The following is a 15,206-nucleotide window of genomic DNA, read 5'->3' on the forward strand; positions in this document are numbered from 1 at the left end:
ATTTTAGTGAACATTCACCAAATGAAACATAGTCTGATACCATTTAATTTATTATTTTTGTATGGTAAAAATTTGCAATCAATAAGATGAACAGTAGCTTTATTGTTTTTGTTGTCTCTTGTAAGATTAAATTACCATATGATCATTTGTGAGCCTGTTCTCGAACAATGGAATTTATAAATATGTATCTTGTTCATGGTTTACTAATAATATTTTTGTGTCCGGGAAGTGCTGGATTAGAATCCAGCAGAACATAAGAACATCGCAGTAGAGACCCAAATCTTTAGCAAAATTGAAAATTTTCCATCCGAAAAGAATCGAAGTTGCTCGAGGATTTGTTCATAGGACGTTTTGAAGAATCATTCGCCAGTTTACTGAAGAATATTTTACTCCGACAACTTTGCTCTGTCCTAGCCCCTGCTCGAGCTCCGACAGCACTCCGCGCGAGGAGTAAACATCGAAAATTCGCACAACTCGTAACTTTTTTGACAGCTTGCGGCAGACATTCTTCGTGGTTGCGCACATTCTCGAGGTTTTGCAGTGTAAAAAGTTTTAGTAAAATCAAAAGTAAGTGAATATTTCCATTGTTTTCGGTGCCATTGTTTGCACCGAAGGTTGCACTTATGCAATAGATGGAAAAAAAATACATTGCATGTTAGCAACAGCTCGTATTTGACTTCCCTTTTCTCTCATTTCCGATTACATAATTGCATCTTTTCCGGAACACCGTTCTCCATCGGTAGAATGTCGTTCGCCCTGAGAAGCACTGCTCGTTTGGCCGCCTCGGTCCGCCCGGCTCTGCGTTCGATGCAGTTCCGTGGCTACGCCGACGAGATGGCCTTCACGCTGGCCGCGTCCAACAAGGTGTACTACGACGCTGCCAACATCCGGCAGGTGGATGTGCCCTCCTTCAGCGGTGCCTTCGGTATCCTGCCCAAGCACGTCCCCACTCTGGGTAGGAGGATTCACTGACTGATTGATTGGTGTGGGTTCCGTAATTAATGATCCATTTGCTTTTTCAGCTGTTCTGAAGCCAGGAGTCGTCACCGTCTACGAGCAGGATGGTGCTACCAAGAAAATCTTTGTTTCCAGCGGTACCATCACCGTGAACGAGGATTCTTCGGTTCAGGTTCTGGCCGAGGAAGCTCACCCAATTGAAGATCTGGACGCCAGTGCGTGCCGCGAGATCCTGTCCAGTGCTCAGAGCCAGTTGTCCTCCGCCTCGAACGATAGGGTGAGATTGATTGAGTGGAACAACTGATTATGGGTGTAATCAATCGGATTTTTTTTTTTGATTTTTAGGAACGTGCCGAAGCCGCCATCGCTGTTGAAGTTGCTGAGGCTCTGGTGAAAGCCGCCGAATAAGCGTGATCGCAGAGAATACTGCCATCAGTTAAAACTTTTGTTAATACAATTAAGACCTACACATTCAAGACCGACAAGGCAATAGTGGAACCGATGGGATGGATGGAACATTTTCGGAAAAAAAGAAACACCTTAGAGTACAGTCACGTTGCAGTAACCGAAGAAAAAGAAGAAGGGTTAATAAATTCAAGCAGACAGCGAGTTTAGAAGCGTACGATTCCGATTGGTGATTTCGTCGGCAAGTAAAAGAAATTTCCTTTCAACACTCCATGGATGCAAATTTATTTGAAACATTTATTGGTCGATTGCTTATAAGTTGTTTGCTCTTATCTGCTTAGATCGTAAGTGGTTCGATATGACGCCAGGTAGAGCGACAATCCTAGCATATCAAACTTGATCAGTATCAGGTATAGAAATCCGGACACGAATAGTAATTTGCACGTTTTGTCCAACAACTTCATACGACGTTGATGCTTCAATGCCTTGGGTATGTTTTCGTCCTTTTCGTGCAGAAGATAACGGCGAACGCCTAGGATACAGTTTCGGAAGTACAGAGTTATATCGAACTCGATAAAGTCACGATAGTAGAAGTCTTTGCTGTAATAGAAAATCAGAGTTAGGACAAACTTTCCCGTTCATAGTCCAAAGTTATCATACTTATCTTCCGGTTTAATCTCCGACGCCAATCGAATGAAGTTGTTGTTCTTGAATTCCCAGTTGTTGCAGATGAAGTACTCCAGGGCGACGTTCGCGTTGTAGATTTTCCTCTGCACTTTGGCCAAGCTGTAAGATGGAAAATGTGACTTTCTGTAGCACTACAATGGTATATTCTAGGCTTCACTCACAATGGCCGTTGACCCGCCAGCCGCAGAAGCAAATCGATCATTATGGCCGGCAGAATGTGGTACAGCATGACTCGGATTATGTTGCGGATGCGAATCTGCGTGATGCCACCGCCCGGGGCCCAGATGCACTTGTCCAGCGGGATGTCGTTCGAGAGAAGTTTGCCCATCTCGACGATTTGCGACATGGTCGAGTTGCGTAGGTTCGAGATGCAGCAGTTGTACACCGGCAGCTGGGGCGAGTCCGGGGAGTACGGAGTACTGTGGATGGTACATGTGGCAAAGGTAGGTGATAATTTGTTTATTACTTAGGGTTTTTCGGATTTGTTGGAAAGTGTTTGCGCACATGGTACCGCTGTAAATAAACTGTTCGGTTCTGCTTGCATGAGAGTTCCTATATGATTGTGCTACATTACCCGAATGTGAAAAAAACGCGCAGCAATCAAAAGAAGGCAGAACCTCATTCGGGGTGATGGCGATCGGGGTGATTAGCACAACCCCGCAAGTCATGACCAATAGGGACCGATTATAAGAATGAACAATACTCGGGAGGACCTGCTAGCAAGTACCTGATCTTTGGTAGTAAGAATACTCACCGGAAATGGTATCTTTATTGCCAAAACCCAGGTATCAAGGAATCCAAAAAAAATGCCGCCGCGCTCAGTCTGCAGAGAGCACTGCAATCTTTTGATACATTTGACCCCTTTGTAGATGTTGTTGTAGGTATTCAGGTAGGAACCCCAGGTACCCTTGTCACAAGAAACAGCTGATGCGGCTTAGGAAGTTACGCTGTTGAACGTTAACGTCAGATTCTGATGCTTATCCTCATCCTTCAGGTTGTAGTACGATGAATCTGGATCCCGGCTTGTCCAGGTGTAGTAGCCCTTCGACATGGTGTACAGTATGTCGAGCATGTTGCCACCCTAGGGAATCGCTTCTCCGCTGTACTTCCCATCGGAATAGGTCGACCTGCATGATCCACACAGAATCGGAAGCGTTCCAACGGCCAAATGTTATTTCCGTCGATCTGGCGTTGACGTGACCATTGTCTTCGACAGCTCGTATGGTTTGACATACCGGGAAGTTGTGACCTTCAGATGAGCACTCAGCGGAACCGAATAGTCCTCACTGGAGGGGTTCTCCATCAAGGCTAACTTATTATCCTCCGATTAGTATAGTTTTTCCTTCGAAGGACTTTCAGTTATATTGTTTTTGCCACTGAGAAGATTCAAGCATTCGTTAACGGATGTTAAAGGGTCACAATCGACAATGTTCAGGCAATCTTGCAATGCGGGAGGTTTGGTAAGAGTTTTCTTCACCGTACACGTGGCACCTGCCGAGGCGAAAGGTTGGTGTAATTTCGGTTGTTCTCGCTGTTGCTTTCCAGGTAAAGCAGATTTTCCGGCATGGAACTGACGATGATCGCTCGCTTTCGGTTTGCAACATTGCAGCGAGCATAACAAAACATGTGAACTGCCAAAATACCAAGCTGCCAAACATACAATTCTAGATAGAGCTGGTATTAGCATAGAGGTAACTATAAGACCAGAAGGTCCCGAAGATTCGTGTTCAACTTTTTGGCTCAGCTCTGGTACTATCTTCGGTCCCAAGCTGATCGATGCACCCCTCGAAACATAAGAAAATCCATGAACCCCTCATTGTATCTGTCAAACTTTCATAGCAAATCAAAACAAACATAGTGTAGTACTAGAATTTTGACTAGAATGGGATACGTTAATCGTTTGCTTGGAACCAATAGCACAAACGAAGTGACAGACGGAGCGGCTCGAAAACTTTGGTGACTAACCTGCTATTGCAATTTTTCAGTGTACCACATGGCAACACCACTACTAGATTGTACCACATTGGTACCACATTGTAGATTGGATTGTACCACATGGCAACACTACTACTAGATTGAACTAGCATTTTCACCAAATGTACTAGAATGCGTTGGTTCTATCTTTTTCACTCTACTCAAAACTGAAATGCATAAAAAAATGACAAAATGATACGCACTCTTTGCACACTGTCAAAGAATCATTGTACACAAAATCAACTTTGTTCAAATCAAAACAAAAAAACTAACCCATCTGGTGGATGATGGCACAAGCTTCAAAGAAAATTCTATTACAGTGAACCACATTATTTAAATGGATTTCTTCGCCAGTTAGTCGTCTGTCACTTCGTTTGTGCCAATAGGCTAGTCAAGTAGAGAGCCAATTTAAAATCGTTAGTTTCGAATTGATTGTTGGTATTAAGGCGAAACAGCTTTTGTAAACAATTATCTCCAGGATTTCTAGGCCCTGGGCATTGGCATAACCTTGAGGATTGCTTAACTGCAACCAGGTTTCAGGGCTTGTCTGTATCTTTACATTTTGAAAGATGCACACTAGTGATGTCAGCAGTGATGTAGCGGACCAAAAGTTTGTATTTAATTACTAGTTAAATTAAACTATGAACAGTTCTTTGTATTATTCAGTCTAATAGCGACAAAAATAATTTAGCTCAAACTTTTGGAATGTGACATCACACAGATATTACCATAGAGGTAACTCTAAGACTAGTAGGTCCCGAAGAAATGTGCTCAACTTTTTGGCTCAGCTCTGGTACTATCTTCGGTCCCAAACTAATCGATTCACCCCTCGAAACATAGGAAAATCCACGAACCCCTCATTTTATCTGTCAAACTTTCATAGCGAATCAAAACAAACATTGTGTAGTACTAGAATTTTGACTAGAATGGGGTGCGTTAATCGATTTGCTTGGGACCAATAGGCTAGTCAAGTAGTGAGCCAATTTAAAATCGTTAGTTTCGTATTGATTGTTGATATTACCTTTGAATTTTGGTCTGGTCGAGTTGCGATTTTCTTTTCTTTCCTCCTTTTTTTCTTCGTTTATCTTCTTAAGACTATAGCCGATTCAGTTTTGAAGAAATCAACGATATCAAATAGGCTAGGTAGCGGCGCCGGTACTGTAGTGGTAAGCGTGAATACCTCTCACCCCAGCAGGCCTGGGTTCAATCCCAGTCGGCGCCGCCGGGATGTTCTGAGGCATAACATCGCTGATCACGCCTTCCTTCGGAAAGGAAGTAAAGCCGTTGGTCCCCGGTTCATGAATTGATGGGTCGATAGGTAGGGTCCAAGTGTGGGAGCTGCCTCCTTGGCGTCGGTAGCATTGGTGCTCAGCACGGAAAACAAGATCGACGAAAAACAAATCAAGGGAAATAGGCTAGGCGCACGCTGGATCAACTTATTACCAAATCGAGGGACAAATCAGCATTTTAATGGAAACAGAACCATAAAGAATAATTTATTCCAAATAACTTCAATGTATAGATACTAACATTAATTTACGTCTTCTTTTTATTATTATTTTCTTGATAGTTCTAAATCAACATAACCACAAAAATAAATTAACTATATTGCGAGTGATCAAGCAATCAAGTGAAGCTTCTGAGTTAAGAGTTTAATAGTGTCTACGATGGAACATTAGAGTGATGCAAAATTTGAAATTTTCGCTCCACAATACTTAAACGATTCCAAATCGGATCCTGACTAACCTCTCAAAATTTGAACCCATTTGGTGAGAAACTGAGATGGCACAAACCATTTGAAGTTTGTATGGGAATTACTATGGTAAAACCAAGATTTTTGTTCATGTCTATCTAATAATTCACCATATCGGCCTGCTTCAAAAGCTTTCAACTGTACTTGTACGAAATTTTTCCAGTTACAGCTTTGCTGAAGACCATTTTTTAATTAAATGCAAGGATCGAAAGTTATCAATGGTTCAATGCGCTGATGTCTTATGATCATGCTCAATCAACTGCTCAGCAGGCAACATTGGTGTTTCTGGGGCGTTGAATAGGACACAAAAATCATGGCTACTATGTCACACTGCAAAATACAGTGTTGCCTACAGAGCAGCTGCTTGATCATGTCATAAGTTTACCAATCTCTTAAATAATTAATAACTTTTTCCTGTCTCGTTTTACATAGAAACGATCTTAAGCAATGTTGTAGCTGAGAAAATGTTATATAAGAATGGCTATCGAACTGTTTCGCAGCTCAATATGGAAAAAGACTAGAAGGCTATGAACAAAAAGATGAGATTTCCCATAGTAATTTACATGTAAACTTCAAATGGCTTGTGCGAAGTCTGTTTCTAACCAAATGAGTTGTAACTTTGGGAGGCTAATCAGGACCCGATTTGAAACCATTTAAGCACTGTGGAGCGAAAAAGTCAAATTTTGCATCAGTCTAATGGAACATATATTCTACGACGAGGGATCAGTTATGGTGAGGAGAATGCCTGGAGATGGTCATTGCCTGTTTTCGGCGTTGGTATATCAATACCACAATTTGGAAGTAGGATCAACAGACCATTACGAAAAAGTAATGAGTCTTCGACAAAGAGTGGTGGAACACATAAGAAATAATTTCAAAAATTTACGTGTATCCCTCGCTGATACTGTAGAGGAGATGAGGCATCTTGGTCGTGCATCGGTAGAGGATAAAATTGAAGTATTTCTTCAAAGATTAGCGAAAACTAATGAATGGCTAGGACAAGAAACCATAGCGGCTGCTGCGGTCATCTTCAACATAAGGATCGACGTTTATTACGAATATGGACCACTTTTAGTTGGCAGCTAGCAGCATATGGTGTTTTAAGAATAGCATATCGCTTGGCAGCAAGAAGCTCAAGGCATACATACCGTAATCACTACGACAGTGTGGTCCAGAAGATATTGGTCAACCGAGAAGTTCGGAATTCTAGAAGCGACACAGGGGATGATGCAGCATCGAGTCTTCTACCGCCGCTGGAGAGAGTTACGGAGATTCATAGGAACTGCTTGCCTAATTGCTCGCAATTGAGTGCAAATCCGATGCTTCAATGCAGCGGGTTATCTAACAACGAAATGGACCATGTTAGCTTTTCAGTGCTTACTTGGAACGTTCGCGGTTGCTCGGAGGAAGAAAAGCGGAAGGATATTGACAAACATTTTGCGGAATGTGATTACATAATTATTGCACTACAATAAACCCGATTGGTGGAGTATACTATAGAGACAAGCAACTACTTTTGGTTCAACGTAAATACAGAACATAACGCTCGCGATCGCATTGGAGGAGGAACCGCGATCTGGATAGCCAAAACCTGGTATAAGAACAACCGTTTCAGAAAGATCAGTGCGGACTCGTGTGCATATCTATGCGATGTATTTGATAAGAAAGTATTATTCATTTCGTCATACGTCAGAACGGGAAGTGATGGTGGTTGCTCAGAATTTGGGAAACTATCAAGGTACATCCTGAGCCTCAAGGAAAGCATGAAAAACAACGTAATCATCATGGGTGGTTTCAACGCCAGAATCGGGATGTCGGAAATCACAGAGGATGATCGCACACTCATAGGCAGGAGCTTGTTCCATGATGTTTCTAACTCTAATGTGCTAGAGTTGAAAAACTTTATGCATGGACTACGACTGAAAAATTATCTGACGTATAGTAAGTCTAATTCTATACACTGGACTTGAACTAATGGGAAGTGTCAATCTCAGCTAGATCACATCCTGATGTCTAAGATGGATTTTCTCAAGATTCCAACTATACGAGCATACTACCATGGTGGGACAAGAAGCGATCACAAAATGATCAGATGCACATTAAGCAAAAGATGTGCAGATTCAGGAACACCTGACAATAACGCAGACTTATCTCACGTGGCAAAAAAAAGTTAAATACAATTTAGAGCTACTAAAATCCGATCAAGACCAACAAGAGAGATTCCAGGTACGAATTGATCGAAATCTCAACAGAACAAAGCAGAACCAAAATACAACCATTGACCAGGAGTGGAAAGTCATAGAATCATCTGTCATGGAAGAAGCAAATGTCACGTTGAATCAACCTGGATCTCCATCAACACCGAGAAGGAAACAAGCTTCCCAAAAGCTATTAGCAGAGCGTCGATTACTATTAGAGAACAAAAATTATCCAGAACTTAAGAGAAGAGTAAAGAAAGCTAGAACTGATAAACAAGAAGCGTACGACAGACACTATGAGGAGAAAGTTGACAAATTTTTAGAAGAAATAGAAGGGGAAAATCAGCTGGCTCAAATGACGAAAACCTTCCGACAATAACGGTACTGGAAGACGACGGAAGAGATGCTGGACCAGAACCGACGCTAGAGAAAGTTAGGAACATTATCTGGGCAACAAGAAATAACAGCGCACCAGGACTTGACAGCATGCATAACGAGTTTTTGAAATACGGTTCCGAAACATTGTTCGAGAAAATCACGGAGGTGCTCAAGAAGGTCTTCAGGACTAACATAGTTCCGAAAGAATGGAAAAATACCGGGCAAATTCCTATTCCGAAACAGTCAAACCCGCGAACAGTCAACGATTATCGGTGCATCACTCTATGCCCAAGTATTTATAAAATATATGCAAAAATTTTGCTGGATCGGCTTACGTTGCAAGCCAAAAGAAGTGCTGCAGACCAAATATTCGTTCTACGAAGAATTTTGGATGAGAGATGGCGTAAGGGTTGTCAGACAATATTGGTTTCATTGGATCTGAAGCAAGCGTTCGATAAGATTGATGTGTCCAAAGCTGCTGCAATACTAACTGACTTAGGAGTCTCGAAGGCACTCATTAATAGAATAGTCGTCGCTTGTTTGCATGAAAACACATCCCTTCAGTGGTTTGGACAAAGGACAAGGTCATCGAATAAATCACGAGGGATTAAGCAAGGCTGCCCGCTGAGTCCTCAACTGTTCATTCTTATGCTTCATCATGTATTAATGGAATTAAATGAATTCATGCCGGAGGTTCGATTACATCAACGATTCGAAATAGTGTTGCCGTGAATACTCGGTTATGCTGATGACCTAATGTTTCTATGCAACAACGAAGAGGACGTGGAAAGGTTGCTGCTAATTCTAGAGCCTCTGCTTTTGGCAATAGGGTTGGAGATTAACACTACGAAAACCAAAGTTCTAATCAGAGACCCTTTCGTAACAAAGAATATTGCTCCAGAGACAACTGTGAAGTTCGGTAAATATAACTTACCATTGGTGACCATCATGCGTTATTTAGGTGCGTACATAACCAGTAGCTTGACTAGAGGGGCAAAAACGGCAGAACGAATAAAGAAAACACACAAAGCGTTTTACTACCTTTATGACTTTCTAAAAAAGCATCCACTCATTTGGCCGACAGTCAAAAAGTTATATTACGCACTCATAACACCTGTCGTGACATATTCTATGGAAGTTGCAACTATTCTGAAGAGAAATTGAAATGCACTGCGGAACATGGAAACCGAGAAAATCATGACGCTGAGGGATCTTAGCATAGATAAGGAGGACATCGAAGGGGGGCAAGACAACGAACAAATACAGATAAGAGAGGAACAACTGAACATTATTAACCCCATAGGGGTCATTCATAGATCAGACGAGGACTTCGAAGGAAATCCACACATTGCTATACCATCAACAATAAAATCAGGGTGGCCAGATTGAACTTTTATGGACATAGTTTTAAAAAGCGAACACGAGGGGACTCTGAAGACGGCTCTGGAACACTCAATTGCACTTCCTAAAAAGCGAGGCAGACCTGCATACACATGGCGTACGTGTATAAGACAGGATATTGAAAGAAGCGGAATTAATGTGCAGGTTTGGCAAGAAGCAAGTATGGACAAATCGGAACTGAAGGAAATGACAAAAGAGCTATTCAACAGCATGGTTGAGTCGGAATACGAACTAAGCGAAAGCGAATCGGATAGAGATAGTGTAGGCAGCTCATTAGTCCCATCAGAGTTCAATGGGTTCAGTGATATTGAGGATTTCTACGTTGGAAATGAGAATCAACATCCACCTGATGGAGTTCTACCCTACTAGCTACACTACACAAAGTATCTACAAATCATCTTGCACGTTAACATCAACACTAACTCACACACTCTGTATCAGCTATCGAGGTAAGAGACATGATTATCGAAAACAGCACACACACACGCACACAGATACACAAACACATTAGACACACACAAAGAAAACATCCAGACATTAAACTGGCGTACGAACGAGAAGAATACATAGACAAAGACAGACCAGCGACTACCGAACCATAAAGATTTTCAAGAAGATTATGATTAATCAAGATCATGAATCCGGTGTTTAATTTAACCATAGAGGAGTCTAATTTAACCATAGAGGATTTCTAGGAAGTCAAGGCACGCCCACGTAAATCAACAGCACCATCGGGTAGGGGAAGACTTCCATTACCCGATGGTTCTGTTGGTTTGCGTGGGTGTGCCTTGAAGTCCCAGAAATCATTGAGAGAAGTCATTGTTTACAAAAGCTGTTACGCCCTAATTCCAGCTTATAGTTCACAAACAAAGTCAGTCCGATGACTGGCACTCTCGGCATAGCGCGGCACACTTGAGGCACACTGAGAAAAATATTGGCGCAAAATAAATGTGTAGAGTGACCACCTCGATGACCACCCCTTGGTGTCACTAGTCCTATTGAGAATCAGCCCGGGACTATCTGAATATTTTCTCTCGGGTAAATATTTTTGATGATTCCTGGGGGACTGATTTGGACGAAGTAAGATCTATAACTACAAAGTTTCATAATATAAAAGCTCCAGGTGATGATGGAATTATATCCTCATCAAAAAATTCCTGAAACTTTCCTGATAAATGGAAACATGCAAACGTTGTTCCAATTTTGAAGCCGGATTAAAATCCAGCTGAAACTTCTAGCTACCGTCCCATAAGTTTGCTTTCTCAATAATAAAATTTTTTGAAAAGATTATTTTTAGTAGAATGATCCTTCACTTAAATAGGAATTTTATTTTTTTTGCAGATGAGCAGTTTGGATTTCGCCATGGGCATTCAAGTACTCATCAGCTCTTAGGAGTTCAGTGGCGTCCCGTTCACATGTGCAACCTGTGCACGACACAGAATGTGTGAGTTTAAATTAGAAGAACATTTGTGATGTATGGGTGCCTAAAGTGTGCATTTCTCGCTGTGCACTTGGATATCTGATTGCAGGCAAAGAGAGTAATGAGAGTCGCTCTCACTCTCTTGTCAGTTGTTCATTCTGATAGTGTTGTTCTGATGAATAAAGAGTTGATTAATAATTCAATAATCAAGTTTGCTACCCAGGGAACTTCATGAATTTTCTCTAGATTTTGACACTTCGTTGTTTCCAAAAATGTTTTCGGAAGTGTTTGACGGATATTCTTTGTTACACTTCAGTCGAAAGAGTTAGCCTTGTGATAAAAACGAGAATTAGTTAAGTTTTGCAATTCCTCCTCCTTCGGTTAGCGCGAAAAGGACCATACAAGTTTTGTTTACATATGATGATAGGCCCTTTAAATGTTACGTTAGGCAGTGATTAATATAGTAATTGAGAATATGTCCCTCGAATTCATGGAGCATTGAAAAAGAAAAAAAAAGAAGTTGGGTGCACAGGTAAACAAATAAGGCACGCGACGTCTCTGAGAGTTACCAATTAATTCGTTCAAAAAATCTGAAGGCTCAACTGGAGTGCTCTTCTAGACATAGAAAAAGCATTCGACAGTGTTTCGCATGAAGGTTTGATTGCCAAATTCTGTATTCCTTTATTTAACGTCGGTCTCTGTTCTGCATCCATTGACGGCAATCGAATGTGCAGAAAGGCAGCTTCCGCACCTGCATAGGATATCGCACCCATTCAACACACACATGGGCCGGGACCAACGGGCTTTACTTCCCTTCCGAAGGAATACGTGACCAGAGATTTTTATGCCTCAGAAAAATCCCACCGACCTCGGCTGGGATTAAACTCAGACCCATTGGGGTGATAAAGCGGTCACGTTTACCACTACACCACCGGCGCCGACTCACCAAATTGAAAATGTTAAATTTCCCACTCTATATTATGAAATTAGTTCTAAATTATTGAATTGACAGAAGTCTGCAGGTAAATTATCAAAATTCCAAATCCGATCAACTGCCTGTTAGATCTGGAGTTCCTCAGAGCATTCTTGGGCCTATATTGTATAAAATTTCACTTCGGACCTCCCTGATTTGCCTCAGGGTTGCCACAAATCTTTGTTCGCCGATGACACCGAGGGGGACGACTCTATCTACGATACAAAAAAGATTGTGTTTTGCTGTGGCTAGCTGCACGCACGCTGAGTAGATAGAAAGAAAATTGATGACGATTCTGAAGATTTCCTGCAAAAAATTGATGAGCGATGCAAGTAGATGCGACAAATGAAAGAAGATTGTTCGAAGATTGATTCGCTAGTGTGAGATTTGTTGACCATCTAAACTTGAGATTTAGATGTGTCGCCCCCCTCGGATGACACAGGCATTTCCGCTAAAGGAAGAAGTCTTCGTGTTATACATTATTTAAATTATAACAACAGCCACATGACGAAGTTCCAAGAGTAATGGCATTATGCCAACATACTTGGTTTTGTATAAATTACTACTAAATTCGAAAAAAAAACATATATGTGTTCGATGTCGGAATGCCTTCTCTTACATTTGGTTTAAACCATGATCGCATTCCTAAATCTCGATGAACATTTCAAATGGTCCTATCTGCTTTGATCGATTCTCTTCATCGACTTTCTCTTTTCATAACCACTGCTATGCAAACAGATTTCGTGCTAATTCTACCACATAGTTTGATAAAGAAGGTACTTATCTAGCGTCCAAAATGTCAAATACAACAGGGGAAAGTTTTGCAGCTGAGCTATTGACGAAAGAGAAAGTCGATGAAGAGAATCGATCAATGCAGATAGGACCTTTTGAAATGTTTATCTAGAAATGTTCACGACTTTAATTTAAATAAAGCAAGAATGCTAATAAGATAGATTGGGTCACCAAAAACAAATGTTTGTGAGCTGGCATGGTATCGATCCTTCAATAAAAAAATATAACTGGAACTCAAAGAAAATTCGATTTGTCACGATAGCAAACCGCTGAAAGTTATTAAATTTAATAATGCATATTTTATCAAGTCGGCTACCTATATATCCATCCGCTGCTCGTTCATCACAAAGTTCAAAATGTAAATTCCCCGACAATAACAAAACCGCATCGATCGCCACCGCCATCGTCTATCAATGCTATGCTTCACAGTAAGAACTATCAAAGGGCAAAGTTAACCACCCAAGTGACAACTGCGACGAACATAGAGGTTGTGTGTGAAAGGTTAACGAAAACACGACTAATGCCTGTCACCCCTTCCAGTCGCAGTTGGCTCTGGTTTTAAAAATATATGTCGCTTTGCGACCTCCACACATGATCGAGTTCAAATATGACCACCACCCGCCCCCCGTTTGACCGTATTCGTCAATTTCAGTCAATCTCACTTATCATTGTGTGCCAACAAAGCTATGATTATCTCCTCCAGCATTAATTATGGCCGCTTACCTCTGAATCACCGCCGTCCCCTTCTTCCATGCCGCCACGATCATCGCCTTGATGCAGACATCCACCGGGGTGAAGTCGGCAACGTTGTTCGGATCGCAGTACATCGTTCGGCAGAGACCGATACCACATCCGACGAGCAGCCCAACCGGTCCGTTGAAATTGTCCATCCAGCCAGGAATGGGATCCCTCATCGAGGAGATGACGATCGACGGCCGGAACAGGATCAGCGGTAGCTTCTCCTGATAGTCGTTGATGATGTGCTCGGCGAGGGACTTGGTGAAGACGTACGTGTTCGGCAGCATGCCCATGTACTTTGGTGCGAAGGTTTCCAGCGTTTCTTCGTCCAGTTGTTCGGCCAGCTTGATCGTTTCCTTCCAATCAGCGTACGGAGGGTAGATCTGCGAGAAAAAAGGGGGTTTTAGCAAAGACTTGATTGGGCCATGATCAGCATAGTCTTACCTTTTCTTCGATCACGTACTTGTCCGGGTTGGAGTAGGTCGTCGAAACGTGCATCATCACGCACAGGTTCTTGAAGGTTTGAGCAAATTTGACCACCTCTCGAGTGCCCCGGGTGTTGAGAATGATCGCGTCCCGCAGCATGTCATCGAACCGAACGTTGGCCGCTACATGAAAGATCACCGACACCTCGCTCATCCGGTTCTTGTCCTCGGTGGACAAGTCCAGCCCTAGCATCGTGACGTCACCCTTAATCGGGATCATCTTTTCCAGGGCGCGTGGATTTTCTTTGCGAAGTACGTCGAACAGCTGTCGATTAAACAATCATGCCGTTAGCAACCCATCCAACGAAAAACAAAAATCCCCCCAAACAACCTACCGCAAGTTGCTGTATGTCCCGGAGCCGATCCTCAATCTTCTTCGACTTCTTCTCCCTTAGCAGAATGAAAATCCGATTCAGTTCGCTGCACGATCGCAGCAGCTTCTCGATCAGCACCTTTCCCATGAAACCCGTTCCACCGGTGATGAAGATGTCCCTTCCGGAGTAGAACTCCCGGATCGAGGGTTTGTTCGGATCGTAATTCTCCTCGACCGGTAGCAACCCGGTTGGGTGATTCGAAAATGATTGCATCTCCACACGCAACAAGCTAGCCCACAACAAAAGCACAACTACAGTCCGTCCTAACGCGACGAATGCCCGTTAAAAACTACCGCACCGTGCTGCGGTTGATCGCGCATTTCGATTATATCAAGCGAATCGCATATTACCTTTACCACACGATAGACTAGAATTTCATTGCAAAGCCATTTGCGAACGACTTTTGCCGTAGGTGTCCGACTTGAATGGGATTCACACACGTTAAGTCGCATCATTCCATGTGCGTGTGGATTGGGTGGCCAGATCCCGCGCTAATTGTTACATCGGAAACAAACAAAGTGATGCTGGGGAGATTGCTAGACTTTGCATGCTAGGTAGCAGGTTATATTTATTTCATTATGCAATTCAGAACGCAGTAGATCATATCACATAGGAAATTGATAAACAATGCTTAGTATACAGAAACGTTTCGGGGGAGACATGGAGCATAA

At 42.3% G+C, this 15,206-nt stretch overlaps 2 protein-coding genes across 2 annotated transcripts; one reads left to right on the top strand and one right to left on the bottom strand.

Moving 5' to 3' along the window:
* Nucleotides 1-461: 461 nt before the first annotated feature.
* On the top strand, nucleotides 462-1,579 carry ATPsyndelta (ATP synthase, delta subunit). The gene is made up of 4 exons (XM_065236452.1): nucleotides 462-567; nucleotides 744-955; nucleotides 1,023-1,234; nucleotides 1,303-1,579. The coding sequence occupies exons 2-4, from the start codon at nucleotides 745-747 to the stop codon at nucleotides 1,363-1,365; spliced, it is 486 nt and encodes a 161-aa protein (XP_065092524.1). The 5' UTR covers nucleotides 462-567; nucleotide 744; the 3' UTR covers nucleotides 1,366-1,579.
* A 78-nt stretch (nucleotides 1,580-1,657) lies between these two features.
* Nucleotides 1,658-14,790, bottom strand: LOC135713329 (putative fatty acyl-CoA reductase CG5065). The gene is made up of 6 exons (XM_065236433.1): nucleotides 14,497-14,790; nucleotides 14,121-14,426; nucleotides 13,662-14,059; nucleotides 2,211-2,468; nucleotides 2,023-2,148; nucleotides 1,658-1,962 (listed from the first exon to the last, which is right to left on the bottom strand). Exons 1-6 carry the CDS (start codon nucleotides 14,746-14,748, stop codon nucleotides 1,692-1,694), a joined length of 1,611 nt encoding a protein of 536 aa, XP_065092505.1. The 5' UTR covers nucleotides 14,749-14,790; the 3' UTR covers nucleotides 1,658-1,691.
* Between the last annotated feature and the right edge of the window lie 416 nt (nucleotides 14,791-15,206).

The sequence above is a fragment of the Ochlerotatus camptorhynchus genome, unplaced genomic scaffold (assembly GCF_037179485.1).
Source record: "Ochlerotatus camptorhynchus isolate MF236.1 unplaced genomic scaffold, CSIRO-AGI_Acam_v1.1 ptg000550l, whole genome shotgun sequence".
Taxonomy (NCBI): Eukaryota; Metazoa; Arthropoda; class Insecta; order Diptera; family Culicidae; genus Ochlerotatus; species Ochlerotatus camptorhynchus.

What these genes read in the sequence shown, in the direction of transcription:
- ATPsyndelta (XM_065236452.1), top strand. Translation starts at nt 745, where the DNA reads ATGTCGTTCGCCCTGAGAAGCACTGCTCGTTTGGCCGCCTCGGTCCGC. An exon ending in CAAGCACGTCCCCACTCTGG is followed by an intron (nt 956 to 1,022) that starts GTAGGAGGATTC and finishes TTGCTTTTTCAG; the next exon opens with CTGTTCTGAAGCCAGGAGTC. An exon ending in CCTCCGCCTCGAACGATAGG is followed by an intron (nt 1,235 to 1,302) that starts GTGAGATTGATT and finishes TTTGATTTTTAG; the next exon opens with GAACGTGCCGAAGCCGCCAT.
- LOC135713329 (XM_065236433.1), bottom strand. Translation starts at nt 14,748, where the DNA reads ATGCAATCATTTTCGAATCACCCAACCGGGTTGCTACCGGTCGAGGAG. An exon ending in AGTACGTGATCGAAGAAAAG is followed by an intron (nt 14,060 to 14,120) that starts GTAAGACTATGC and finishes TTTTTCTCGCAG; the next exon opens with ATCTACCCTCCGTACGCTGA. An exon ending in GAGATTAAACCGGAAGATAA is followed by an intron (nt 1,963 to 2,022) that starts GTATGATAACTT and finishes TTTCTATTACAG; the next exon opens with CAAAGACTTCTACTATCGTG.